At 37.2% G+C, this 27,331-nt stretch overlaps 2 protein-coding genes across 4 annotated transcripts in view; both read left to right on the top strand.

The window, feature by feature from the left end:
- Positions 1-50: 50 nt before the first annotated feature.
- On the top strand, positions 51-12,290 carry LOC107087303 (TRAF-type zinc finger domain-containing protein 1-like). Of its 2 annotated transcripts, none has more exons than XM_015378814.1 (12): positions 51-373; positions 831-880; positions 972-1,107; positions 2,812-2,865; positions 4,340-4,778; positions 4,915-5,190; positions 5,263-5,327; positions 6,039-6,299; positions 6,954-7,092; positions 7,674-7,797; positions 7,907-7,998; positions 8,078-8,209. In XM_015378814.1, the coding sequence occupies exons 2-12, from the start codon at positions 846-848 to the stop codon at positions 8,164-8,166; spliced, it is 1,710 nt and encodes a 569-aa protein (XP_015234300.1). In that variant the 5' UTR covers positions 51-373; positions 831-845; the 3' UTR covers positions 8,167-8,209. The 2 variants fall into 2 exon arrangements, with proteins under 2 accessions (XP_015234300.1, XP_015234301.1); XM_015378815.1 differs by lacking the exon at positions 8,078-8,209 and adding an exon at positions 11,417-12,290 and having other exon boundaries at positions 53-373; positions 7,907-7,952.
- A 3,845-nt stretch (positions 12,291-16,135) lies between these two features.
- LOC107087271 (smoothelin-like) overlaps positions 16,136-27,331 on the top strand; it is a 59,897-nt gene continuing 48,701 nt past the window's right edge. For both annotated transcript variants that reach the window (XM_015378754.1, XM_015378755.1), the window contains exon 1: positions 16,136-16,456. In XM_015378754.1, the coding sequence (XP_015234240.1) occupies positions 16,406-16,456 (51 nt within the window). In that variant the 5' untranslated portion in view covers positions 16,136-16,405. The remainder of the gene's footprint in view (positions 16,457-27,331) is intronic.

A 27,331-nucleotide genomic window follows, 5' to 3' on the forward strand; every position in this document is an offset into this window, starting at 1 on the left:
CGACGCCTTTTTCAACAGCACATTATTTCTGACCAATCAAACAGGAGCTAATATTTTGCAGCATTTTGCTCTATGTGAGGATTTGTAGGAAAATTATTTCAACAGTATTACATTTTTTTACTCACCTAGAGGGGTATTGTATTTTAAATAGAGAAAGTCATGCCTTTTTCATCGGTAGAAATATTAAGTTAGGTGTTTTCTGTTTTTTTTTGGCTGACGAGCAGGCAGCCTGAAAGACAAAACTCTGGGCAAAAAAGAAAATCCCAGCTATCGAGACGGGCGCAGCGGAGAATCCACAGTTTTTCTATTCTTGTCATCCTCAAGCAGTTTGTTTTGTCTGGCAGTTTGGTTTAATACCATTCAAGGACCAAAGGTAAGCTTAAACAAAAGCGTAAACCAAAACGAGACCGGTCATAATGTTGGCTTCTTTTCGGCCCTTTAATTTCCAAACGCAGAATAACAATAACTGCGCCAAGTTGTTTTAAGCTAAGTAGTTCGTTAAAAACAACCGACAGGTAAAAACTCTGCGAAATTATTTGTTAATTTGTGTTAACCGAGAGTATTCGTGCTTATAGGGACTATTTCCGTAATACATGTTTTGCTAGGTTCAACAAAACAAACTGTTTATTTACAGTTTGGAAAGTTAGCTATGTTTTTTGATGATTCATGGAGCTAATTTTATGCTCCGCACCATGAACATTTAGTTTCACTTGTAAACTTAGTGGATGCTGTGAATGCCTCCGTGAGATTGTAAACAACCCCTTACTAAACTGTAGCCATTTTGTCATCACTAGCGGATGGTGTGGTTCATGCTAAGGCTTTTTTTTTAGGTCACCAGTGGAGTCATGGAGGAGAAAAACACACAGTTCTGTGGCAATTGGTAAGTGTCAGCTAGTTTCACATAATAACTTGTGCGTTTGATTAATTCATCTGAACTTAAATATGTATATATTGTGTTTATATATCATTAGCAAGCATGACATTCCAGAAGCCAATTTCACCACTCATGAGATCCACTGTAGAAGAAACATCGCCCTCTGTGATGTTTGCCAGGAGCCAGTCCCCCACTCAGAGCTTCAGGAGCACAAGATCCAAGAGCACACACAGGTAGAAGAACCAGGTCTTCAGTGGTGTCAAAAGTACACACATTTGTTACTTAAGTAGAAGTATAGATACTGCAGTTTAAAAACACTCTGGTAAAAGTGGAAGTATCAACTTGACCTCTTTACTCAAGTAAAAGTAAAAAAATATGTGCCCCAAAACCTACTTAAAGTATAAAGTAACCTTGAAAAACAAAAACAAAAAACAGCCAGATTCCACTATATGAATTGAAAGCTTAATTTTTCGGCTATTTCGAAAAATTCTTTGAGATGGGGCCAAGGATTAGGGAGGTCTTGTTGGTCTCCGTCTCCATCTCCAGATACGCTGTCGCCTGTGTCCGACCTTTTCATTTCAACATCTTTATTCTGAATCCAACATTGTAGCATGACATAGACAATTCACGTTTGCAGTCTGAAAAACACCTGCTTGCTTCTGAATCAGAATCAGAATCAGAATCGGGTTTATTGCCATTGTTAGTGAAGAGGTTCACAACTAGGGAATTTTTGTGGTACAGTCGTGCAACATGAAACATATATGAAATAGTAAATAAAATTATAAAAATCTCTAAAAACACTAGGGTATAAGGCATGCAAAAAATATACTAATATATACACTTAAGATAAAAATATGGATAAATATAAAAAGTGAAATGTACAAGATAGTGCAGGTAGAGCAGTGTGCAATACAGCAGTGTGAATGGCATGGGCAGGTTATGGAGTCTGACATATAGTGTTCATGAGTCTTATGGCAGAGGGGAAGAAGCTGTTTTTATGGCGGGAGGTTCTGGTCCGTATGGACCGTAGCCTCCTCCCTGAGGGGAGAGGTGCAAACAGTCTGTTCTGATGATTTCCTTTAACTAAGCAATGAGTGATTGCTTTATATGACTCATCCAATAACACTAGTTTTCACTAGATGTGGATGACGCCAATGATCTGCATTGGATGGCGCACATGACATGAAATAAATATTGATGAACATTAAAGCTAAGCCAAGAGTAACGAGTAATGTTTGTTTTAAAAATGTAAGGAATAGAAAGTACAGATACTTGTGTGAAAATGTAATGCGTAGAAGTCAGAAGTAGGAAGAAAAATAAGTAATGGAGTAAAGTATAAATACCTAAAAAGTGTACTTAAGTACAGTAACGAAGTATTTGTACTTTATAACTTGACACCTCTGCAGGTCTTTAACACTTTATAGTGCTTAAGTTTATAAAAACAAAAGAAATGTTAACTTAGCACTTTTGAGTATTTTACTTAATTATAATTTATAGGTTAAAATCTTTAGTTTCTAAGTGCTGATCATTATCTCTGTAAACATTATGAAGTATTTTATTTTTCCCCTCATTTCAAGCCATGTCTGTTTGGTTATATAATCATGTTTTTGTTATGTTTGTGTTAAGCCTAAACAGAAAAAATGGAAAGAAAAAAAACAACAAAAAACAAACCTGCAGCCTAATAGAATCTGCGTGAGTTAAATTAATCAGACCTTCACAGACACATTAGTAGATTTTGGTTGTTTATTTTACTTCTGAGCTACAGATCAGAGATCTGCTCCAGATGACATTAATGCAGAAGGCATGCAATGGGCCTTAAATCAGTTCTATTTTAGGAAAAGGAAATAGGAAGGAAGAGCTTGATTGGATGGCATCATCAGAATAAAAGCAGGACGAGGATAGCTTTAAAAAGTATTTAATTGCTTTTTGTTTTCCAGATTACATGCAAGTGTGGATTAAAGATGGAGAAGAATCGAAGCGAAGTTCATCAGGTACATTTCTTGAAATTAGGGAAACATTTCTCCAAAAATGGCTTTTAGAATCAGTCAGCCCTAATGAAAGAAGCATTCTTAGAAACTACCTTTACTAAGTTGTTTTTAAAACCTTCGTAGGAGTGATTCAGGAGAAAATGTCGCATTCTCTATTTCTCTCCTATTTTCAATCTTCTCTCAAGTGCAAACAAATTTCACGAGTGCTCCAGACTTGACGTAGGAGACTTGCTCAATCACTCAGCTGTTATACAAACATAGTTTTTCACTAAATGACCACATTTATTTTACTTTGAAGCAATTGTCCATTTTTTAAAACTATACCACTATATATTATGCACGCCTGCAATTATAATAAAAAATTTTTTTGCTTATGACAGAACTATTGGTCACTAAACTTACAGCTAGCATGGTGAAAATGGTGTAATTTCTTGTCATTTCCCAAAAAGAAACAGAGATCACGCTACTATTGAAATGATATCTAGAACAGAAAATGGATAAAAAGTTCACAAAGGAGATTCACAAACATGTTATTGCTTGAAAGTCTTCTAACGTTATAACAAAGCATTAATTTCACTCCATGGCAACTTCTTGGCTTTGCTATTACACTAACTGTGAAATGTTTGGGGTTGGGTCTGTCGGAATTTGTCCTATTAGAGTTTCACCATTAACATTTGTATGCTGTGTGAAAGAGATGGAGAGTAGGATAAGGGATGGCAGACTTGGTCTGGAGATGAAGAGTACAGGTATCCATGTGTGCTTAAAGGAAATTATGCATTGTCGTTTTGGTTCATGCTAAGCTTTTACATCCTATGTTGCATCTCTGTTGTACTCAGCAGTTTTCATTGACTGTCTTGCTTTCACTAAACATGTTATTGACACAATGTTTGGATTAAATAATTAAAATTTGACTTCTGTAAAACTGCAACCCCATCCTTTACAGCTCGTGTGATTTATTTCACTGCTTGGCTTTTACTGGTCATTTAATTACGCTGCTCGGCTCTCAGTCAACAAAACCTCAAAACTGGTAAAGTCTCTCTTCGTTGTCTTCAGTGCCATTGTTGTGAATGAAAAAGCGCTGGAAGTCTTAGCCTTATTTGGAAATATCGGGGCAGCAATTATAGAGGTTTATATTTTTCAGGAACTTGTGCTTACTCACAGGTGGACTGCATCAGGTTTAAAAGGATCATTTACGAGCAATTACTGAAGTCAGGAACCTTGGTTGAATCTGATGTTGCACACTTGTATAAGTAAGGAGATGTATAACAACTTGTAAGCAAAATTTACAACAAGAATACAAAAACATGTTTACACGAGGCCCGTTGTTTCAGAAAAGCCTAATTTGGTAAACTAATTCTATTCAATGTAGAGCAGCAGTACAAGTACAGAAAGGGAACTTGATTTTTAAACTTTACCTTTGTTTCTTTACCAAACTGATGAAAGCCAGTTAACGTCCCTGATGGTTTTTGTCTTGCAGAGCTCTGAATGCTCCCAGCGGCTGACCCCATGCCCGTACTGTGAGCTGGAGCTCGTCTTCAGCCAGTCCAAAGAGCACGAGGACTATTGCGGAGCACGCACCGAACCTTGCCCAAACTGCAAGTGCAATGTAATGCTGCGCGAAAAAGCTGTGCATCCAGTCTTATGTGGGAGCCTCACACCTCCCCAAGAGAGGAACAACAACAGGACGGGCTGCGTTCAGGCGGAGAACCGATCTTCAGACGAATGGTTTGATACCCACTCCATTAGAAACCTCCTAAGAGCCCAAGATGGAGCCCCTAAAAATAATAACATAAGCGCAGCGGAGGGTTATTGCTTTGGTCGGCCATTTGGGACCTCAGCTTACAGCAGTTCAGGCGAGGATCAGGAAACGGGAGGCTGGAAGAGTTCAGCATCTCATGGTACAACATCCAACCTATGTGAGTGGATTTAGTTCCACCCAGTGTAAAGCAGCTATAGTTAGCTGCTCCACACTGGGTTAGTGTGTATAGTTAGAATGTTTTCTTTAATAATTATGCAATTGATTTGTTTTTGTTTTTTTCATTTATTTTTAAGTTCTGGGACAAGAAAATTTTCTTCATGGGAGCAGTAGTGAGCATCCCCCTGACGAGGAGTCATCAGGCCTCAATTACGACTACATGATGGCCCTCAGCCTCCAGAGTGATGGAGAATCAGCAGCCGGAGGTGCAGACGACAGCATGTGGAGGAATATCTGGAACCACCAGGACAAGAAGACCAACTCATCAGTAAGCTCTTCATTTCCTCAGTCCCACAAGAAAAACATAAACCAAACTGAAGGGACGGGTACAGTCCAGGCCACGGGACAAACAGGTAAAAATTCAGATGATTGCTACAATTCACTGTTCTGTACTCAGTTAATGATTTAACTTTGTGTTTTTATAGATACCATGCTTCCTTGTGAGTTTTGTGAAGAGTTGTTTCCAGAAGAGGACCTTATTCTGCATGAGGTTGCCCACAAATTTATATCAAAATCTGAACAGGTTTCTGTTTGGTTTGCTTTCAATAAAGTTGTTGAAGGTTTGATGCTTCCATTGGATCTAAATGGGGAGAAGTAACCAAGTGATGATGGAGTTATGGCATCAGTGTGACCATCTATAGAAAAACATGAGTTATGGGGCCATTTGGAAGCAAATTGAAGTCTATAACTGCATTAAAAAAGATCAATAACTTGGGAAAACAATTTAGAAAGTCCCTACTTTTCCCATTGAGTACATGACAGTACAATTCCTGTACAACTCAGGCTGTGTATGGTCAGAAAACAATATGTGTACTCTAGATTCCTCGATAGTAAAATTAATGATTGATCAGTTAGAAAATGCCTGAACAGATATGACTTGTATGGCATTGTTTCCAAGAAGATGCTTCTTCTGCTGCTAAATGTGGATCATAGGGATGCTGTTAGTTTTTATAATATGTGACCGTTCAAGGCTGCTGTGTCTGATGCTTGCTCTTAGATTTCACTGATGATTGAGTTGGTAAAAGTTCTGCTCACTACTAAAATTTCCTGATATGTAAAAACACAGTTTGTGTTTGGTTCAGGCTGTTAGTCTTGTTTTTCTGCTTGTATGTTGACTTTATCTACATCTTTTAAGGAATTTAATGATTCTAAAGCATGTTGAATGAAGATATAAATCTTTTTTTTTTTCTTGTTGTGTCAGACCGGATGCAGTCCTGCTTCTGCATTTGAATCTTTTAGCAAGAAGCCGTCTTCACCTCCTAAAGAGGACAGAATGGGCAGAAATACATCAGGGATGATGCAGAACTTTCCGAACCCGCTGGCCTCCAACATTCCCACCTTCCCTCGATCAGTCTCCCCGGCCTCTTACAGTCCTCCTGCCAGTCCACTAGAGGGCGACGTGGTTATTCCATGTGAATTCTGTGGAGTGGCTCTGGAGGAAGCTGTTGTCTTTCACCATCAGGTACTTTCATTCATTACTTTTAATGCTGTTTTCTTATACCACATATCAATTAAGTTTTTTTTGTTTTTTCATGGTTTCTAGCTTTTGCTGACGCTAATAACTAATATCAACAATTATTGTCCGTGGATAGTTTTTTACTATTCATGGACTGGATGGCTGTAAGCAAATTGTGCTTTAAAATAATTATGTCAGATCCTCAATTTGATCTGATCTGCTTCTCAGATTATATCCAACCTAAAACAGTAACAACGTCACAGAGGAAAGTTGAATTTATTTGTACCAATATTGCAGCTTTGAAAATTGACAATACCGATATTCACCCATTATACTATCATGGATCATACATGCTTTCTTTTATTTTGTAGTCATAAATTATTAGAAGATAGGAGGACAGGAGATAAAACAGAACTTAAGTCAGCAATGATGGGTATGAGAATAACTGACCCATGTAATGATAATCAACGGGCTACATAATGTTAAACAGTGTTCCAAGTTTATCAGCCTCCCAGTTTCAGAGATTTTAGATGCAGGCTGATATAATTCATTACAGTTTTTTTTTTTGTGTGGCTAATATCTGATATTATTATTGGTGAGAGACATCTATCTTTTATCAACATATTCTGAGTTTTGTCTTGTTTATTTTCCTACACCAAGGACAAATGTGACATGCGGACCGAGGACGGCCAGCAGCTGAACAACAGACCGAAACCATCCAGTCCAAATCCTCTGAGCCATGATAAAGATGTTTATGGACAATCATCTTCAGATTTTCAGAGAAAAGGACAGCACAGAGGTAAAATGAGACTCATTGTAACTATTAAAGATTTAAATAATAACAGACTTCAGGAGTATTATAATTATAGTCTTTAATCTGTTAAAAAAAAGTTGTTGATTTTTCATGTTCTTGCGCGTAGGCCCAATCCAGTGTCTTGCTGTATTTTTTATTTTTTTGGAAAACTCCTGATCTGTTGCAGGTTTTTGGATGTATACCAGTGGTGTTCAAAGTGGGCCATTCAAGGCCCTGGGAGTGATTGTTCTCAGCCTGCAACAGTCATTCAGAGACAAACAATTAAAATTGAAACTTAACGGTTTTGTTATCTGTATTTTCTCCGATGTTATTGTTTTAGCCTTTTTAAAGCTCTTTAATCATAATGTTTAGCTCATTTGGCAAAGAGAACACCACTGATGTTTACCATAATACCTGTGATAGATGCTTAATTTATTTCAAAGTTTCCGGCACATTTTCACCAAATGTGCCTGCAGATACCATGTGGATGGAACTGTAGATACTTATATAAATCATTTGTATTTTTTCTGGGTTTTTCCCCAACTCATGACCTTTGCCCTCATATATATCAATCTTCTTGGATGAAGACTTTTGGGACACAACAGCTCCCCAATCCTCTGAAGGATTGAAAAGGAGGACATCCCGGGAAACAGAGGGAGCAGATTTCTTTCAACCTGACTATGACACAGCTGGCTCTGCGTCAGCAACAGGGTAAAAACAACAAAGCTTTAAGTGAAATATGTCTTAAATTTAATGTAAAAACATGTAATAATCATTTCAACTTATTAAAATAAAAAATGGGGGGTATTTTTTCCACCAGATTCTATGTGCCAGCAAACAAAGAAGGACCAGAAAGCAGAACAAAGGTAGGTTTGATTCTGTTTTATCATTCTGCTGATTCCTTTACCCAACATAATAATAATAATAATAATAATAATACATTTTATTTGAAAGCGCCTTATCACAACACCCAAGGACACTGTACAGGCAGATGTGGCACAGCTCACTACTATAGAAGGGTCTATTCTAAGCTTTATTTGTCACTACTGTAAATTTACTTTAAGTTTGAAGAAAAATTGAAATCTTTCACAGGAACTTAAAGGGGAACACCGTTTTTTTTACATCGGGCCCTTAGTTTGTGCCTTCAACTAGTTGTCCATAGGAAGACGTTACTTGGATATAACCTAACGGAATATCTTCAGAACAGCTCCAAATGACACAAAACTAGTATGGGTGAGTAAAACATGATGTAATAACGTGAAATCAAGGGCCCAATGTAAAAAAAAAACAGCGTTCCCCTTTAATCCAGACTGTCACCACCAACCTCTAACGTGATCTTGACTGATGAAGGCTACATGTTTCCAATCTCAGCTGTTTTATCTGATAGTGTGTGACAGCATGTAATTATAGAGAGAGGTCAGGGACAAATTTAATAATAAAGCCTGATTTTCAATTCAACTGTAGGAAGTGCTCCTCAGGCAATTTAGCTAAGTTTTTTTAAGAATCAACACAGCACAGATAAACAGAAAAATACATAAGGAATACAAATATAAAAGAGAACAATTATTTGAAAAACGACAGCATTTTACTCATGAAATTTGTCTTTAAAGTAGATTTAAAATGCTCCAGAGTTTGTGCTTCTAAGTTGGGTCACAAACTCCCCAGAGAGGCTGAGCTACATATTTGGAGAAATTTGTATTATTAATGTTCTTCAGACTCCAGCCAAATTAGCTCCTAATACTTTTTCATAGTTTTATCCAGGGTTTCCGCGGACCATTAAAAATCATTAAAAGTCATTAAATAATATATTTTTTAATTAAGGCCTGAATTCGCATTAAAATTCATTAAATGTGATTATCATGGCATTTAAAATGCTTTATTTAGAGAAAAAATGTTTATAAAAACAATTCGTTAAACGATATATATATTTGCAAATATATTGCAATATATTATATCGCAATATATTTTCAGATTTGTGTGGAACTGCTTCCGGTTGATCATTAAGCCATATGTTTGGAAAAGAAGCTCAAGGCGAGAAAAAGCTAGAGAATGGGGAAAATGCAAACTTCAACAAAAGTGGCTGGAAATCGAGGAATTGCAGCCTGCCAACAGTAAAGATTAAGGAATTTGCCATATATATATGCAACCTATTTTCATTATGAGTGCGTGTGAAATCGTACGAAAAGTTATGCACCGTAATTTCGTACATTTTTTTCGTCGTATGCGCATTTGACGCACCATTCACGAATATAGAATATAAATTACAATTAGCCCTAACCCTAAGATATAAAACAGCAAGCGACGTAGTTAGAGACATGAATAAGTGATGATTGCACTGTTTTTCCCATTTTTACATCCGTCCGCGGATCTGCTTTTTTTTTGCTGTCTGCCAGCGCATGCATACTGATGTGGTTTTTTGAGGGAAAACGTCCAAAAACGTACGAAATAGTGTGCATAACTTTTCGTACGATTTCATAATGAGAATATGTTGATATATGAGAGTCATGGGTACTTGTTGATGGCATTACAATTATTTCTAAGAGCATTAAAAAGCATTAAGTAAGAATTACTCATTCCTGTATAAACCCTGTTATCGGTCTCAGATGAACTTTTCCAAGTTTTAACATCAACAGTTTAAAATGGCCAACCTTTAATAATGTTACCATGAATCAAAGGCATAGTGTGATGCAAACTCTTCCAGGGAGGGCAGCTGTTTATTTAAAACCTTAACCTTATCTCTCTGTTCTATATCTCCTTGTTTTATTTGTAAGACATGAGTCGGCTGGAAGGTTCAGGAATCTCCGTTTTTATGCCACAAGTCCTCCATAATCCTTGTGGCTACAAGCGTTAAAAGGCCAATGTCATTGATGAGTCATATTATGAAGCACATAGCGGCATCCTAGAGGCTGTTCAGTTTCCTAGAGGAAGTTCAGACTATGAGTAATTTAGTGTAATACTTAGTACAGTACAGATAGTGCTGCCAGACGTCGTCTCAGCTAGTTTGAGATATTCACTGTATTATGTCATAGGATAAAAGCAGCACAGGGTGATGGTTTCACACCATTTACTGTAAAATTTAATGTCAACAGAAAATCAACAATTATTAGAGATAAAGGTATCAAACATATTGATTATTACAGCTACAATAATAACATTATTAAACAGAAGGTTAAGTAATTTAGGAGCAAGTTTCAACTAATTCCTTATTATGCAAAATATTTCACCTTGGGTTCGAAACGGTGTGATGGGAGGTGAGTCATGCTCTGGAAACTACAGCCCATTGTATGGAAATCTAAATTACTCTTATATATAAAGACTTCTTAATAGTAATAAGTATTAGAATAGAATAGAAAATGACTTTACTTTCCAACAATAAAGTGATTTAAACCCAGGTATTTTATCCAGCTTGTCCCTCTGACTCCTCCATACTCTACAGGTGTTCCAGCTCTGTACGCTACTTTGTCAACAGAGCATTCTGGGTCATTGATTCCTGTTTGATTTACGATACTTTGGTCTTTATTTAAGTATTAGACAACACTGGGGGGATCCACTGTCCTCTGAAATACAGCTCCTCTCTCTTATTTGATGGAATATTTACCTCAGCTAAAGAAATTATGTTTTCATTGGTGATGGTGTCATTGTTTTCAAAAAAACTTTAAACAAAGTTATGGCCGGAATTAGCAAACGTTTTCAGAGAAGGTGTGTATTGTGACTGGAAACAATTGATTCCACACTGGAAAAAAAAATCAAAATATAGTTCTTAAAATAAGTGCATTTATTCTTAGATCGAGGAAGTAAAAGAAACATTTTGCTATTACAACAAGTCAATTCACATTTAAAATAAGAAACCACAATTGCATTGTCTTATTTCAAGTGCATTTCTTCTAAATATCTTATTTTAAGAGTAAAAATACTAATAACTACTCAAATTAAGGGTAAATACATGCAATTTAAGACCTTGTTACTTATTTTTAGTTTGTTTTTCCAGTGCATTTTGGTAATGATCCAGATGACCATCTGCATCCAGGATGTTTTTTTTTTTTTGAGAGATTCTGTGAATACGGGTATTAATTTAAGGTGGACGTCCCATTATGTGTACTTGGCAGAGGGCTTCGCTCTCTGAGTGCTTTTCTAGTTACGTCCTGCTATCTGACGAAAGGCTTGTTAATCTTAGAAAATTAATTGCTGATTTTTGTGATTAGGCTACAAACATAAATATGTCAATTTAGTAATTTAAAGAGACATTTATGTTTTGTTTTGAAGGAATCCTTGTGACTTTCTCATGATTTTCTGCTGTCTCTGTAAATGTTGCACCTTTTTCTCTCTCTAGCCACCCAAGAGGCAGAACGAGGAGCCGTAGGAGGAGTCAGAGCTGGAAGTTCTCCCTTATGTGTTTTTGCACACTTTGTACAGTAAAGGTATAACCACCTAAGTGCCTTTGAAAACTTAAGTATCTCACCGTTTATACTCTAATGACTTTTACAAACCATCTCTAAGTTGATTTCATGTCAATGTTTAAACGTAAAATCTGATAAATGAAAAAAAAAATTTTTGATTAACATTGTATTGTTTTTTTTTGTTTTTTTTATTGTATGAGTTCTGGTTTATAGGCGATTACTGAGGTCATCTAAAGCAGACCCAGTTCAAGTTAATCTGCACCATGTTTTGGCTGCCAGCAGCGTCTGGCTTTCCTTGTCGTGTGCCAGCTCCTCCAGATTCTTCCTTTGTCCTCCTTTGTTTCTGTTCCTTTATGAAGCACGTGGAGAGACTCTTTAAAAGATTCTACCGGCAACAGATTAGATTTGTTTATTTATGTTTGTCTGACCAAGAGCGTAGGAATATTTTTAGCATCAGTCCCATTCTGTACTATTTGTAACTGTACTGTTTGTAACTGTCTCTGTAACATTTGTCTTTCCTGATTTCCTCTCACTAAGCAGTGATGCTTTTTTGTTTATTAATCTAACCTATAGATCCAGTCATATTTTATTATATAGAGATGGCTTTAAAAGCATAATATGTTCTTTTGTGTTTAACAGAGTAGATGTATGTAGTAAACCAGGAAGGGTTTAGTTGGTAGAGCTGCTGCTAATCCAGGAGAACAACATTCACAGTGGATTTAATGCACGTATGCGCACAGCTGAATATTCCTGTTAAACAACTGATGTGGTGACCTTTGTCTTGTGCTGTGATTAAATATTTTAATAAGGATAAGGATGGTGTCATTATTTTATTTATTCCATAAGCTTCAAGGCTCAGATTGTTGGATATTAATTTTTGTGGGCGGTCTGCAACATAATGTGATTTTCTACTTATTTATGTGGTTTGTGTTTAGGTGATGCTGCAGTATGGATGCCATACATGAGCTGCAACAATTGGTATAAATTTATATGCATAAGTCCACTCAAATATGTTGAATTGTTTGTTTAAAAAGCACTGAGGGGCCAAATTTATTCAGGTCATCATTTCAAATTTGGAAATAATTTAAACCAAAAATGTTTTCAAATGGGCGTGCTTTGGTGGTGCAGTGGTTAGCGCACACGGCACATGTATGGAGGCCTTAGTCCTCGACGCGGGCGACCCCAGCTCTAATCCGGTCTGTGGTCGTTTTCCGCATGTCTCTTCCCCTCTCTTATACCCTATTTCCCGTCAGCCTACTGTTAAAATAAACAACAAACAAACAAAAAACAAATTTTTTTTTATGTTTTCAAACCTTGGGAAAAATCACTTCATCTTTATTTTATAAACGAGTAAAATTCTATCTGCTCCACGTATTCTTCTGTTACAGTTGTTTTGAAAAAAAAAACCCAAACATTTCTAGTTTACGTCCTTGTGACCCCCCTATCTAAAGTGTTGCCTTTGCACGCTATCGTGCTACTCTGGATCCCACAAGCTGATGATACTTCAGTACTTTCTGTTTTGTGTGTTAGACTTTCTTCTCACGCACCTCCTCCCACATTTACCTCTACCTTTTCCAGGTATCTACTCAGTTACCCTCTAATTCAGAGGTCTTCAACAGGGGGTCCGCGACCCCTAGGGGGTCCCCGGAGGTACTGCACGGGGGTCACAAAAGTTTTGGTTGATTAGACTTTTTTTATATTCCCCCTGCAATTTTTTCCACTAATTGAAATGTCTTTAAATAGACATTAACATGAATTCAACACACTGTAGTAAACAGATTAATGGAGGGAGAAGATGTATTTCAGTCATCAATGCACACATTCAGCAACACACAGGAGCTCTTTCAAGCTTGGCACCGTTTCATTCACAACACCTGTCCCATCAACCAGGAATCAGAATCAGAAATACTTTATTAATCCCAGGGAGAAATTACTTTGGTTACATTAATCTATATGTAATAGAGTGACTATAGGACCAGTTTTATTTAACACAATTTCATACAATATGTTAAATTAGGGGGTCCACGCTCCATCTTGCCATCAGTTTGGGGGTCCTTGGCCTGGAAAACAATGAAGACCCCTGCTCTAATTCATGTAAAATGTTACAATGATGCAAAATGAGAGAATTGGGAGAGTGAAGGTAATGTCATCTTCCACCCCTGCATAAGTTCAATGTAAAAAATGGCAGAACCAGCTGCAGTTTTTGATACAAAAAGATTATTTTAAAACAAAAACACAAGCATTTTATAACTACATTATTAATCATCAGATTGTATCTGTAATTGCACTACAATTTTTTAGGAACAGTAGCTTGATTGCCATACCGCGCCATAATTCTGCCATTTTTACTCAAGAATTCACATTCTGCAGTAAATTGTGGGTAGCATAACTTCATCTTGTACATTGTAATGAATTGGGACACACTATTCCCTTGAACCCATAAATGAGGATGTGCAGTTGAGGAACACAAGGGTGGAAGCGTGAGTGTTGGGACACAGCCCTCTTTACAGGGTTTCTGCGGGTCATTAAAAGTCATTAAATTGTTTTTTAAATTAAGGCCTTAATTGGCATTACAATTCATTAAATGTGATTATCATGGCATTTACAGTAAAATGCTTTATAAAAAAAAAAAAATGTTTGTCAAATATATCAGATTTAACTGGTACCACATGTTTGCGTGGAACTGCTCCTGGTTGATCATAAAGCCGTATGTTTTCGGAACAGAAGCTCGAGGCAAAGAAAAAGCTGGAAAATGGGAAAATTGGGACATGGCTGCAGCCTGTCGATGGTAAAGATTACAAAGGATTTGGCCATGTTTTTTTATATACATATGAGAGTAATGGGTAATTATTGGTACTGGCATAAAAATTATTTCTAAGAGCATTAAAAAGCATTAAATTAGAGTTCCTCCTTCCTGTATATACCCTGCTTTTGTAAATAATCAGCTTCAGTGTAAATTCAGCAAAAACAAAAGTTTAGAGGTTCTATAAAACACATTTTCTAAAGCCTTCTAAACTATTCTATTGGCATATACAATATATGATGAAATGCTACCTTTGGCACCTTTTTCCAAACCAGAATAAAGATTTCAGACATCTGTGCGAGCAACGCTTGTTTAATGATGTCACCCTAGAGCGACTGCAGTATCCAGTGGCAGTTCTCGACGAAATTTACCCAGGGGCAGGGGTGGGTCAGGCATTTTTCATGGGGGCAAAAAAAAAAAAAAAAAAAGAACAGAGCAAGAGCACATTTCTAAGTTTAAGTGAGCCACACACCTGTAAACTCTAAGCAATGTGGACAACAGTGGACAAAAGTATTAATACTGCTATTCTAATCTTACTCAAATACAATTAAAAGTTACTTGGTCAAACACCTACTCAGGCTAAAGTATTGAAGTACTCACTTTTGATAATACGCATTCAAAATCACATCTATTTAAAAGTACTGAAGTATTCAATAGTACAAATTACATTTTCTAACATCCGTGCATTTCTGTATGATTTTCAGAGTAATTTCAAAGAACCTTGTAACTTTCAGAAACCTGATGTATTGATGTGTAGAACCACCTGCTACAGATACTGCACCACCTGTAAAGAACTTCAGCATATAATGGCACAAAAAATAAGGAAAGCTAATTTGATTATTATTTTTTATTTAAAGAGAAAAAGAAGACAGGAGTGTTTTGATTCTCCTCATATTTTCACTGTGGAATAGAATCTCTGAGCAGTAAGAAACTGCAACTGATAATAGAACTTATCCCACTGAACAACTTGGTCACAGGGCAACAACTAACACTTAACAAAATTATAAACTACAAATAATATCTGCCCTGAGTTTCTCACATTTGTGTTATGTGATGCAGATCTAAAACAGTGTCCAAATTCAGTCCTAAGGGCTTTAAGAAAGAGAAACGGCAACAGAGGATTATAAATCTAAGCTGAGCCAAAAGGAACATTTAACTAGCAGCTTCCTTAAAATGGGGGAGAGTAGAAAATACAACATTTGACTGAAATGTAGTGGCAGTTTCTATGGAGGACCAACTCTGGCATATTTAATATGGCATATACGTATATATATATATATTGTATCTGTATGTTTTGTATGTGTTATGTATTGTTTATGGCTTTGCTGTAAAGCACTTTGGGTACCATTTCGCTATTGTAAAGGGCTATACAAATAAACTTGATTGATTGATTAAAAATAAATACAGAAATAAATAAATGCTCAAATTTATATGTCTCTTTTAATTAGCTTCTTTATTTATCTAATCGTAAATAAAAAAGCTATTTAAAAGTTCATACATTTATGTCTCGCTGTATAATTTAATTTCTACCTACATTTATTTGTTTATTATATTTTCAGGGGTTAATTAATTGTATGCTTATTTATTTATTGAGCATTTATTTATTTATGTTTTTATTTTTAAATATGCCAGAGTTGGTCCTCCATAGATTTCTTCTGGTGATACCTGCTCATAACATTTTTATAGAAATTCGCCTGAAAGGGCATTGATTGCTCCTCATACAGAGCCGCAGTTTCACTTCTTCCCGCACGATGGTGCGCTTTAAATGAACGCCGGGAGGAGCCAGAGGGGCGGAGTTTGAACTTTCTGTGGGAATTCTCAGTTCAAAAAGCTGCCACTGTCCTGTGGACTTAAACCTGGGTTGCTTCTCCTTTCAGTGGGATCAGGAAAGTCTTACCAAAATATGCTCTAAACGCGCAACATCAGAGCTTTTTAACCTTAGTTTGGCTATAAAAAAAAAATCCTGTCTGCGTGGAAGAAGTTCACAATAGAAGAAAAAGAAGGAGCAGTTAGAAACCAATCGCCAGTTGTGCAGGTGGTGCACGTTGTTGATCGGGGATCAAAGACTCCATCCATTCATCTCTTACCTCCTAGCTCAGTCTCACCTGGACTCATCAGGATGTCCCTGGAGACATATTCAGCGCTGGACGAGTCTTCGCTCCGGGCTTTGGTGAGGCTTCCTCTGATACTGTTAACCAGACCAGGACCAGCTTTCCACATGGCTGTTACTCTGTAATGTTATTTACAGCATGCACCCAGTCAAACATCTTCCATTGGCATACTTACAATTTACTTAAAGTTTATTTTATTTTTATTGATAACATACACGAAAATTAGATTGAGATATGCATAGTAATCCTACAATGTTTCAGTACAGAAAATATATATACTTACAAGTTTTCAATTTCTATACAGATAAAAAAAAACAGATTATCAGTATTGTTTTTGTTTTTTAATAAAATAATCACTCCAAAGTGTAGATCATATATATATATATATATATATATATATATATATATATAAAAATGCATACTTGAGGAAGGAAACTTTTTTTTTCTAATAACAAATAAACATACTTGTATTTATCTTTAACTATATTCTACCAAATTACCAGTGTTAACTCAAAACAGATTATCTAGGAATGAGAGAAAAAAAAAAATAATAATCCAGTTCATTCCACTCTGGTAACTATGGTAGGAAATCAAATTAATTATTTGTATATATAATTCAAGATTAAAGTTAATGTTGAATTATATATAATTCTTCTTGTATATAATTCAACATTAAAGTTGACCTAAAAAAGGCATTTGTTTGTCCTGGGCAGCAGTCCAGGTCTGATGATAAGAATGAGGATGCATCATATGCATGATATGTCTGGAACTGGAACCTCTGACACATTAGTCACGTCCTGATCATTTCCCATAGCGGAGGAAGGTGAGGTGTTCACATTTTACTGTGCATTCTTCACACCTGTAACACAAAAATGTTTACAAAGATTCATGAGTCATCCTGCTTAGACCTTGTTACAGCCCGTTTGATATGTGACTGTGAAAAGATAAACTGAGTCATTAAAGATTATTTCCCAATTGTTTTATTAATCCTTTATCACTTAAATGATTGCAGTTTACTTATAAGTCTTTGGTTTTTTAGGATAAAAATTGATAAAAAAGTTAATATGATGTCCTGTAAACAAATATAATCTAAGCTGCAGTTAGAAGCTGCACGGTCTGTAGTTAATTTTTTATATATTGAGTTAATAAAGTAAATGTAGTTTTAACATCAGACCTTAACTGGCAGAGAAAAAAATATCTTGTTTGCATGTTGCATCCTGCAGAAAGTGTTGTCATGTTTCAGCGGGTTCCCTCTCAATAAAACACCCTTAATGCAGCTTGTTGAATTATCTGTCCGTCGCTCCCATTGTTGGGCAGGATTGGAAATATCCCGTCTCTCTCCCGCCCAGGTCAGCTTCTTTCCCTTGGCTTTAAGGTCAGCCAGATCCCACAATTTCACTAACGATCTTTGCAGTGCCAGACTTTTCCATCATCAGGGAACTTTTCAAACAAAACAAACCCACAACAGAAGTTTATTAGAGGTTATGATGAAATAAAGTTAATCATAAGAGCTTTTAGGAAATCTAACACCCTATTACACAGTTTTATTGCTCAGATTCTTTTGTTTTGTTGTTTTTAGGAAGCCAGTAAAAGAGAGATTTTAGGATTCCTAGACCAGACTTAGCTGGTTGTAGCTGCTTTTAAACAAAGGTTGGATAACAACACAGATTCCAGGCCAGTGTCGCTCTTAACAAACTTAACAGTCAGAAGGTCATATGGTGCTCTCTCTTAACGCCGGTAATCCCATCACTACGCTTCTATTCAGAGCCTGACCTGTCTTCTTATATCATTTGGTTAATCTCCCTCTAATGCAACCAGAAACAGCTTCTTTTCCCTCCCGTTTAGCGTGGTTACTGCAATTATTTATGCATCTATTAAAATTGTTTTCCAGCTAAAAATGTATTTGGGGTTTATCTTCCTGATTGCTTCTGAAGATAAAGATCTAATCTTCTAATCGGTCTCTAATGACTTAAAGCGGCGTCAGCCTGCATGAGAGTTCATTGGCAGATGGAGTGATGGTTATCAGTTGCTACACCCCTGTTTTTTGCTGCAGGGCAGTGGCCTCCTGTGTGTCAGTGTGTTAAACCTGCAGGACTTGTTGGATTGGCAGGTGTCTGCTGGCTGCTCTGCAGGTGCACCACCCTACTTACCTCAGTTGGAGTCCTGTCAGCCGCTCTGTGAATTGTTTTCTTTTTTTTTCAGGTGGGTGATGAAAAGAGTCCATGTGTTACATAATCATCAGTAGTCGGCTGGATTGATATAAGTGCTTATAGGCCGCTCCATGTATAATGATTTAGAACTAGTCTTAGTAGGCCTTTCTCCCTGGTGAGCCAGAGGCATTCACACATGTTTAAAATAGGCCACATTCAGTCCACGATCCAGTCCGGCCGATGAATGAGACCCCTGAGACTCTGATTTATAACTCTCCAAACCTTTTTTTTTTATTGACAACAGCTCAACGGTTACAGTCTGGGACTGAGAGTGGGCTTATTTTAGCCTGATCTTTGTTTTGTCCTAAGATTCACCTTATTCCCTGTTGAGGCTGTATTCATCATCGGTGAGGAATCATTGCATAAATGTTTGCTTGAGCTTTTTTCCTAAAGGAAATTTGTCTCAGTTTTCCATGGAACAGCAGGTGCATGTCATTTCATGCAATAGATTTCCATAAAACACTCATTCCTCTTCACAGCCATGATAATTAATGCTGCTTCTCACTGATCGCAATCTAAGGTTCTTAATTATGAATGTGATTTCCTTCTGGTGTTTCTCCTGCATAGGAGGAACAATTTTATTTTTCTGGCTTTATGTGAGCTGAATGATGATGATTGATTTTATTAGATCCTCAGACCAAGTCATTCTTCGTAAACCGACATGCCAGACTTTATCTCTGCTGTTGCAGCCTGCACACTTTAGCATCTTGTCAAAGAAAAGAGCAAAGAGATAGAAAGCTCCATCATTGTTTTAGATAAATGGAGAACTTGAGTTTCTGGATTCTGCTATAAATACGTGCTCTAGGGCTTAAACAATTAATCGGATTAATCATGCTTAGTCGGTTACTGAAATAATAAATATTGAAATGACTATTTTAGTAATCTATTAATTGTAGCATAGCAATTGTTAGTTATAATCGTTTGTAATCTGAGTATAGAGGCTTTTAAAAATGCCTTAATCTGACGGAGCAACCAACATGTAGCTGTAGTTATACCAAAATTGTAAAAAAAAAAAAAAAAAAAGATAAAAATATTGTGTTCTTTCCTCAATATGCCCTATTCAAACCTCTTCAAGTGGAAAAGTTTTAGTTTCACCTAAATTTTAAATTCTGCAAATAAATCTTTAGATGTGTCGATTAGCAAAATGATCCTTAGTGGGGGCCCTAATCTGCTTATATTTTTAGTCTTAAAGGAAAAAAAAAAAAAAACATGATTATTTTGGTTTTAACAATGTTTGACGATGAAATCTGAAACTTAACAGTTTCTATTAAAGTCAATGTGTCGTTAAGCTGCTTTGATAGGCTAACAGAAGCAACCTTAATGTATGAGCTAATCTTTTCTTTGCTATTTTCAGAATATCATAAAATAGAGGAGTACGTTTAAGAGAAGTGGCACCATTAGAGGTGATTGTCGCATTACTGTAATAACACTATGAGCATACTCGTCATTCTGTTGTGGTGCAGTTGAGGCAGAAACTCTGGTTAATTAGTTGCTTGCATAACATTTCGTTTTTGCATTTTAAATGCATATTTTGCAGTAGTGCCCCCAAAAAGAAATGACTAAGATATGCCAAGTTCTTAAAAGTTTGCACTTTCATTTTCCTTCATGTTTTCTAAGATTTTGTTGTGCTATTTATTAGATGTTAGAGCAAATTTAGAGACTGAATTTGTCTATTCCTGGTTGGATTGTGCTCCTTCCCTACCTGTTGCTGTGTAATTCTGGTCATTGGGCTGCAAAAGATCTCAGCTGTTTTTTCCAGGCTTACAGTAGAGACCAATGTGGCAGTCATATAAATATAAATAAATACATTTTAGATCTGTAAGGTGAACAGCTTCGAGCAGCAAAATGCAGGTGTGCTCTCATTAACCAACTACTGTCTGCATGTTAAACTTGTTAGAATATGTTGATGCCACATTTCATCAACCTGTTTTACACATGATGAAAACGGCAGTTAAAGCCAATTTAATCAGGGATATATTTTTGCGGAAGTCTTTTTTGGTTTTTGTAAGATTTTTGTTTTTATTTTGTCTTCAATTGTTGTATTTTCATATAAAAAAATCCCAACTGAAAACATAAACACAGCTGTTTACGCCAAATAGTGTCTGCACCGTTGTTAACTTATGTGAATGTACTGGTTTGTTTATTGATATATTTTTTTTAATACCGTAAATCACAGAAGCAAAGTTTAAGCGCTTGGTTGAGTCAACTGCGTGAATCAAAGCAGTATATTCTGACGCTGCCTGCTGAGGGCCAAACAGTCATTGTAAGAGCAGTCGGTCTGGCTGACCCTTAGCTGAGCGCTCCAACAGAGGGAGAGAAAGACTGATATGTTCGTCTTTACTGCTCTGCTGAGTCAAAAAGGTCTGGATAAAGGATTGAAGGTGTAGTTTTCCCTCTGTGTCCCTGAATGCCTCTATGATCCAAACAAAGTGAAACTTTCCCCTCAATTTAATGGATTCAGGTTTTACTTTGGTTTCTAACTTTCAAAAGTTGTTTTGGTGGGTTTGAAGAAATGCTAATTAAATGAGTAAAATAAGCTTTATGGCTGTCGTTCTCCAGGGAGAAGTATGGCTTAACAATTTACCCTAAATTGCTTTTGTACATCCCACTGCATCACCTGGATATAGACATCAGTATTATTTGTTTGCTTGGGAAAAGTTTTCTGCTTTCTTTATGAAGGAAAATAAGCAATGGAAAACAACATGTAACGATGTGAAGTAAAAGATTAAGGATAGTCGGGGGTTTTTTTGGTTTTATTTTTGTTAGAAAAGAGGAAAAGGACAGACAGGATGCAGTCAGTCAAAAAAAAAGAAAAAAAGAAAGTAGAAATGTAGTCCCTCAGGAAGGAGCCGTTTCCTGAGGTCCTCCTAAACATCATCAGGCGGATGTTGATGTTTAGCTTTCCTGCTCACTGCTGCTAATCTGGAGGCATTCTCAAGATGCACACAGCAGATCTGTTAAACAGTGTTTGGCTCCGCCCATCAGGCCTGTGACTCTCATTGTCAGCATTGGAGTGAAGGCTGATTCGAGCGGAGAACATCCAGTTGGCTCTCTGGATTCTTCCCACAGTCCCTCTTTTTACTTCCTGTTGGACATCTCTTCCTTCCCTGGAGGTTTCGCTCAGACCTACTCCTGGACAGATGGGTCTTTCTCTGACATCTGCTGCGTCTGCTGACAGATCAGCTGAATCACAGCATTCATATCTGTCAGATCGTTTGTTTATAATCCTTCACTCCTGCTGAAATCTGTCATATGGTAGCAGACTTTAATGCTCATAAAACCAGAGGAGATAAAGCTGCAGAGCGCTTCCTTGCTGTGATGATTTACAGTTATTTAGTGACTCTGGACAAAGACACAGCGGAGAGGAAGAGCTGCTGTCAGGATCAAACAAGTCACTTTGAATAAAGGGTCAAATCTGAGAACCTCAGCTGTAGTTTTATATGAGTTGACGGGGTTTACACAAACAAATGGAGATTCTTTTTAATTTACATTAGATTGGCTACTTTTTTTTTGTTGTTGAATGGTTGTATTATGTCGGTGCCTTTTTGAATCACAAAGCTTGAAATCTTGTTTTCCATCCAACACTGAGAAAAGGAATGAATACAAACCTCAGCCCCGAGAGTAGGGCTGAACAAAGATTCACACCACAGTTTTCAGACGTCTATTTGTTAAAAAATAACCCAGATCTTTTCATTTCAGTGTTCAGTTATAAAGATGAATTGATTTATTTTCTTTCCAACTGAATTTCTATTTAGTTAAAAAAAAAAAAAAAAAAACCGAGGCAGCTTCCTTATTGTTTTGGGTTCCATAAAACCCTGACCTGAGCCTAGCTTCCTGCAGCTATTCCACACATGTTGAACCTTAAAAGTAGACACAGAGGATACCAGAATGATGACATAGTTCAGTTATTTTACACTAATAATGCTGCGAGGATCAGAAGTCTGATTATATATTTTTTTTACAGTGTATGCAGAGTCAACATAGCATGGATTAACCTGTCAGTATGTGAATGTTCCTGCCCAGTCAGAGTCTGCAGGTCTGAGCTCAGATCTGTCTTCAGTGCATCATTGCTATAGGACACAGCTGATTATTAGACTCCCTCCTTTATGCCCCTCATGCATTCCTGCATGTAGCTCTTCTTTATGCATGCTCTCTGAAATGTAAAGGCGGACACAGTTTTCTCAGGTGGTCTCTGTGGCTCTGTCCCAGTTTTTATTGATAAATAAACTACATGTGCAGCCTGTGGACAGTAATCTTTCTCCTCTTAACAGCTTTAAGACTGAATTTAGACTGATTCTCACTGTTTGCTTTGGCAGACTGGGTTTCAACCATGATATTTTTGTTAATTTTTCATCTATCAGCTGACTGATGCTCCCTCCAGAGGACCCAGGTGTTTCTGCCTTGCATGGATCTCAATTTTTTTTCCGTTTGTTTCTTTTTCCAGTAGGCATTCATCAGCCAGCTGCATGCACGCCTTTGCTTTCCTTAACCGCTGAGAAATGGTTTAAAGGCACGCATTTGATTCAAGTTGGAGTTCAGTCCTTGTTAGCAAGCATTAATTAGATTTAAAGCTAATTTTCTGCAATGCAGAAAAATGTATGTTAGTGTTTTAGTCAAGACCACACCAAGGAGCAATGAGACAAAGGCAAGATCTTTAGAGGCTAAGACATTTAGAGACAAAGACCAAGACCTTATACGGTATTTATCTCTAAAGGTCTTGGTACTCCTTGGTCTCGGTTGGTGTGATCTTGACTAAAACACCACTGACTGTTTATCTCTGTGTGAATGGCAGTGCAGCGTCTTCAGTGGCAGCTGCTAATCTACTTCATATTCTCCTTATAAGGACAATCACCAGAACACTGATCCGATCTGCTGCCTTGCCGCCTCTCTAATCTTTACCCGCTCTGGAAATTATTAGTTCATGCAGAGAAAACCTGTGCCTCCACTCCTTACCTCTCACAGTTCTAACGCATGCAGCTACATGTGGAAAAAAAGAAGTGGAAAAAAATGCACAAATTTGAATTGCTTGAAAGCAGAAAGCAGAAAATCCTTTTGAATCAGGCTGGTGCATCTTAGGGAATATCTAGCTACGAAAACGGCCCTATTACTCCCTCTGGGAGTCAAAGGGTCGAGGTTTGGCCTGAGGAGGCCATCAGGCTCCCAGAAAAGACCAGGCGGGCGTGTGTGGGAAGGTGAAGTCCTCCACACATCAAGCTGTGACGTTTGACCCGACCCCATGACCTGCAATAGACGGCACAACAGGAGGGAGACGGATACTCTGGGGCAAGTCTTTGGGATTTTATTGTATAATGCTGTTTAAACTTGGCTTCTGATAGAATTTATTTAATCAGAAACATTCTAGCCTCCTCTTTTTCTCCTTTATACCCATCAAAGTAATTAAAATAGCCATTTTCTGATAATTAGTCCCAGAGTACTTCCTTAAAGACCCTTTTAATGGTTTTACTTTTTGTTAAACTTAAGTGTTTATAATTTTATCATCAGACAAAGCCCAGAGTAAATTCAAACATTTTTTTTATTTATTTAGGGAAAGAAGCTGTTCAAACCAAACTATTCATATAACATGGTAATAAGTATTTAACATCGCTTAGGAAGAATATTGACCCACTCTTCTTTGCCAGATTGTTTTGATTCAGGATGTTTGCGCATTAACAGCTTTTTTCAGGTCGTATATCAGCATCTCAAAAGATTCATGACTAGACTTTAAGCGATATATATTCAATTTCTTTTCACAATTATCAATTACTTTGTACTTTTCAGCACTTGAAGTTTTAATATGATCGTTAAAAGCTTTTATCAATGTTATTGTAGGCGTAGCTCAATGTGGTGTGCATGCAGCTTGACAGTCGGTGTTTTCTTTGGATCAATCAGTGTCTCAGACGTAGATCCACAGACTGAAGCTGCACTCTTGTCTACCTATGAATAGAAGCACTAATGAAAAGACTTAAAGAGGACCCTGTAATTAAAACGCATCTGAACTTGTTCACCATTTGCCTTTTGCTTCCACAGTGAGGTAGTGGAGCGGTTTGTTTATCTTTGCTTGCATGGTCTTACCTGAGAAACTCCTCTGTTTTCACGCCTCCCCCCCGTTCCTTCTGATAAAACGCCCCCCTCCCCTCCTCATCCTAGCTCCAGATGTAAATCTACAGTATAGGTCTCAGTGTCGCTGTCACTGGGAGCATGCCACCAGCTGGTTGGGATTATGGCTAAGCCCTTAGTGCTCTTTAATTGGCCCTGATTGATTGATTTGAGTTGCGTCACATGGATGCCTTTAGAGGTTTTGAGGTTTTCCTTCACAGTTGCTGGGAAACGATCTACAGCTTATTCTTCATGCCTAGCTCTTACGTCAACGATACACCTCATTAGTAATTTTGTGTGTAAAGTGTATCTTTTATAGAGGGCCTTGCAAGGTATTAACATCACTTAGCGCTTTTTGTCACGTTACAACCGCATACTTAAGTGTGTTTTGGAGTCTAACACATTAGTGTCTGGTTGTAGAGGGGAAGGAATGGGCGTGTTTTATGTTTTCTAGCACATTTGGAATCGAATATAAATGCTTTGTAGAAACACATTTTACTGCAGTTACAGCTGCAAGACTTTTGGGTTAGATCTCTGCAAATTGTGCACATGTAGAAACTGACATGTTTGCTTTTTCGTGTTTGGAAAATAAGCCCAGTTCATTCAGACCGAACAAAGATCTTTTTTGAACACTGTTTTCAAGGCATTGGTCTAGAGTCTTAGGTCTGGACTTTTACTGGACCGTTGTGACTTGACTTTGCTTTGAGCTAAACCAGGACTCTGTAGGTTTAACCCTATGTTGAAGGTCATTGTCCTGTTGGAAGGTCATTTTCCGTGTCATGCTCTAAACCTCTGCAACCTCTAACAGACCTTCTTAAGTATTACCCTGTGTTTAACTCCATCCATCTTCCCGTCAGCTTGCAGTAGCTTCTCTGTAGAAAAAAAAACATCCACCCTACACTGTGTGCAGAATTATTAGGCAAGTTGTATTTTTGAGGTTTATTTTTATTATTGGGCCACGATTGTGTTCTCAATCCACCCAAAAGACCCTTTTTGCTGTTTTTCTTGTAATTTATTTCCAGTTTTTTTTTTATTGTACGGCTTAGGAGCTTTTCTTTTTTTTTAGTGTGATTTCATAGGTGGAGATCCCTGCCCAGCCTGGCAGGTGTGACTTCCTGACAGGAGATGAGCGCAGTAGATCAGCAGAAGGGTGTGCTGATTATCATCCAGACATCATTAAAGGTGCTGACAGCTTAGTGACGTCTCGTTGACTGCTTGTCCGTCTGCAAAAGCGTATTAATGCATGATTTGGTTTTTGACTCACTCTTCTGCTGGCAGATGTGCCGTATGGGATATCTGTACCGCCTTCAGTGAACACCACAAAAATTCAGTCTCTCTCTTTTTTTTTCTTTTTTTTTACACAAAATCATTTGATCCCAAAAAGTACTGTTTTATTTTAACATTTTTGCCAACAAAATCTGAAAATTGTGTCTTTTAAGGTACATGATGCCCCTAAATAAGATTCCCTACAATTCAATGCTTAGAAACGAGTAAATATAGACATTTTACTCCTTGATTTACATACAGCAGGATTTCTATGAAAGGTTTTGGATCTGAGTCATGATGGTTTTAAAAAATGCCGTTTTGGGAAAGCCAACGGTTAAAGGTGGTGTTTTTTTTTTTTTCTTTCCCTGAGGTCATGGTCATTGGGTGGTTTTTCAAATGAACTCTGTGTCTGCAGCAGCACGTGTTTCTGTCTCTCTCTCTTTAACGGTTATTCTGTTTGGGTTGGAACGCAGCCAGCTTTAAGGTGTGTTCTGTTTGCCTGGATCGTACCCATGTATTAGTTTCCTGAGCAGGGTTATTGGTTGACTTTTATTTTCCTCTCCTTTCTTTCCTCTCTGGCACTGAGCCAGCATGATTTGGCCGTTTGAATTTGGCACATTGGTCTTATAACCAATCCAAACGAAGAAACGTCTCAGTCTTCCTTCTAATTGGTTCATTTAAACCTTTGAGGACAATGTCATAGTCTGCCTTTCTAGGTCAAATGCTTACGTGACCAGTGTTTGTTTTTATCACACCTTGACTGTCACTGCTGTCCCTCTTCGTTGTTACCATTCCTATCCAGAGGATCAACCTGTATTAGGTTATACTGGTGTTCAGCAACCACTTCATAATGTAATGAAATAGTCTGGGCTGGATTATTTTCCTTTTCAACGATTCTTTGAAACTTTAAAGGTAGCACAACATAATCTCTGAACATTATTCAGGATTCAGGGTTAATTTGGGAAAACTATATTTACGTATAATAAGTAAACAATAGTTAGAGTTCATAAATAGATTTTGATTCTTTTCATTTTTCAACCATACACAGTACCTATTAACAAAAAGACACAAACAAATAAAACACAAACACTTAAAGCTGCATTTAATTAAAATGACTTTAAGCTACCAAGAGCTTTTTGGATTCTCTGAAACTAGAAGGAAAATGGATTTTATCTTCTTCTGCATAACTATACCTAATATTAAACAGGGGCCAAAGGTTGGGGTCAAAGTCAGATGCCTGGTTTGTATTCAGTTAAGTTTCTTAGCACCAGATGGCAGCTGCAGTAGTAAGAGTAAAGGCTTAGGTCTGATGCCTTTCTGTTTCAGTTGTCCTTGGTTCCTTTGGACCTTTTTCTTCTGTCT

Source organism: Cyprinodon variegatus, unplaced genomic scaffold (genome assembly GCF_000732505.1).
Source record: "Cyprinodon variegatus isolate N-32 unplaced genomic scaffold, C_variegatus-1.0 Scaffold178, whole genome shotgun sequence".
Taxonomy (NCBI): domain Eukaryota; kingdom Metazoa; phylum Chordata; class Actinopteri; order Cyprinodontiformes; family Cyprinodontidae; genus Cyprinodon; species Cyprinodon variegatus.

Coding starts and splice junctions, on each gene's coding strand:
- LOC107087303 (XM_015378814.1), top strand. CDS start 846: ATGGAGGAGAAAAACACACAGTTCTGTGGCAATTG. Junction 6,300..6,953: donor CTGTTGTCTTTCACCATCAG/GTACTTTCATTC, acceptor TCCTACACCAAG/GACAAATGTGACATGCGGAC. Junction 7,999..8,077: donor TGCTGATTCCTTTACCCAAC/ATAATAATAATA, acceptor CTGTACAGGCAG/ATGTGGCACAGCTCACTACT.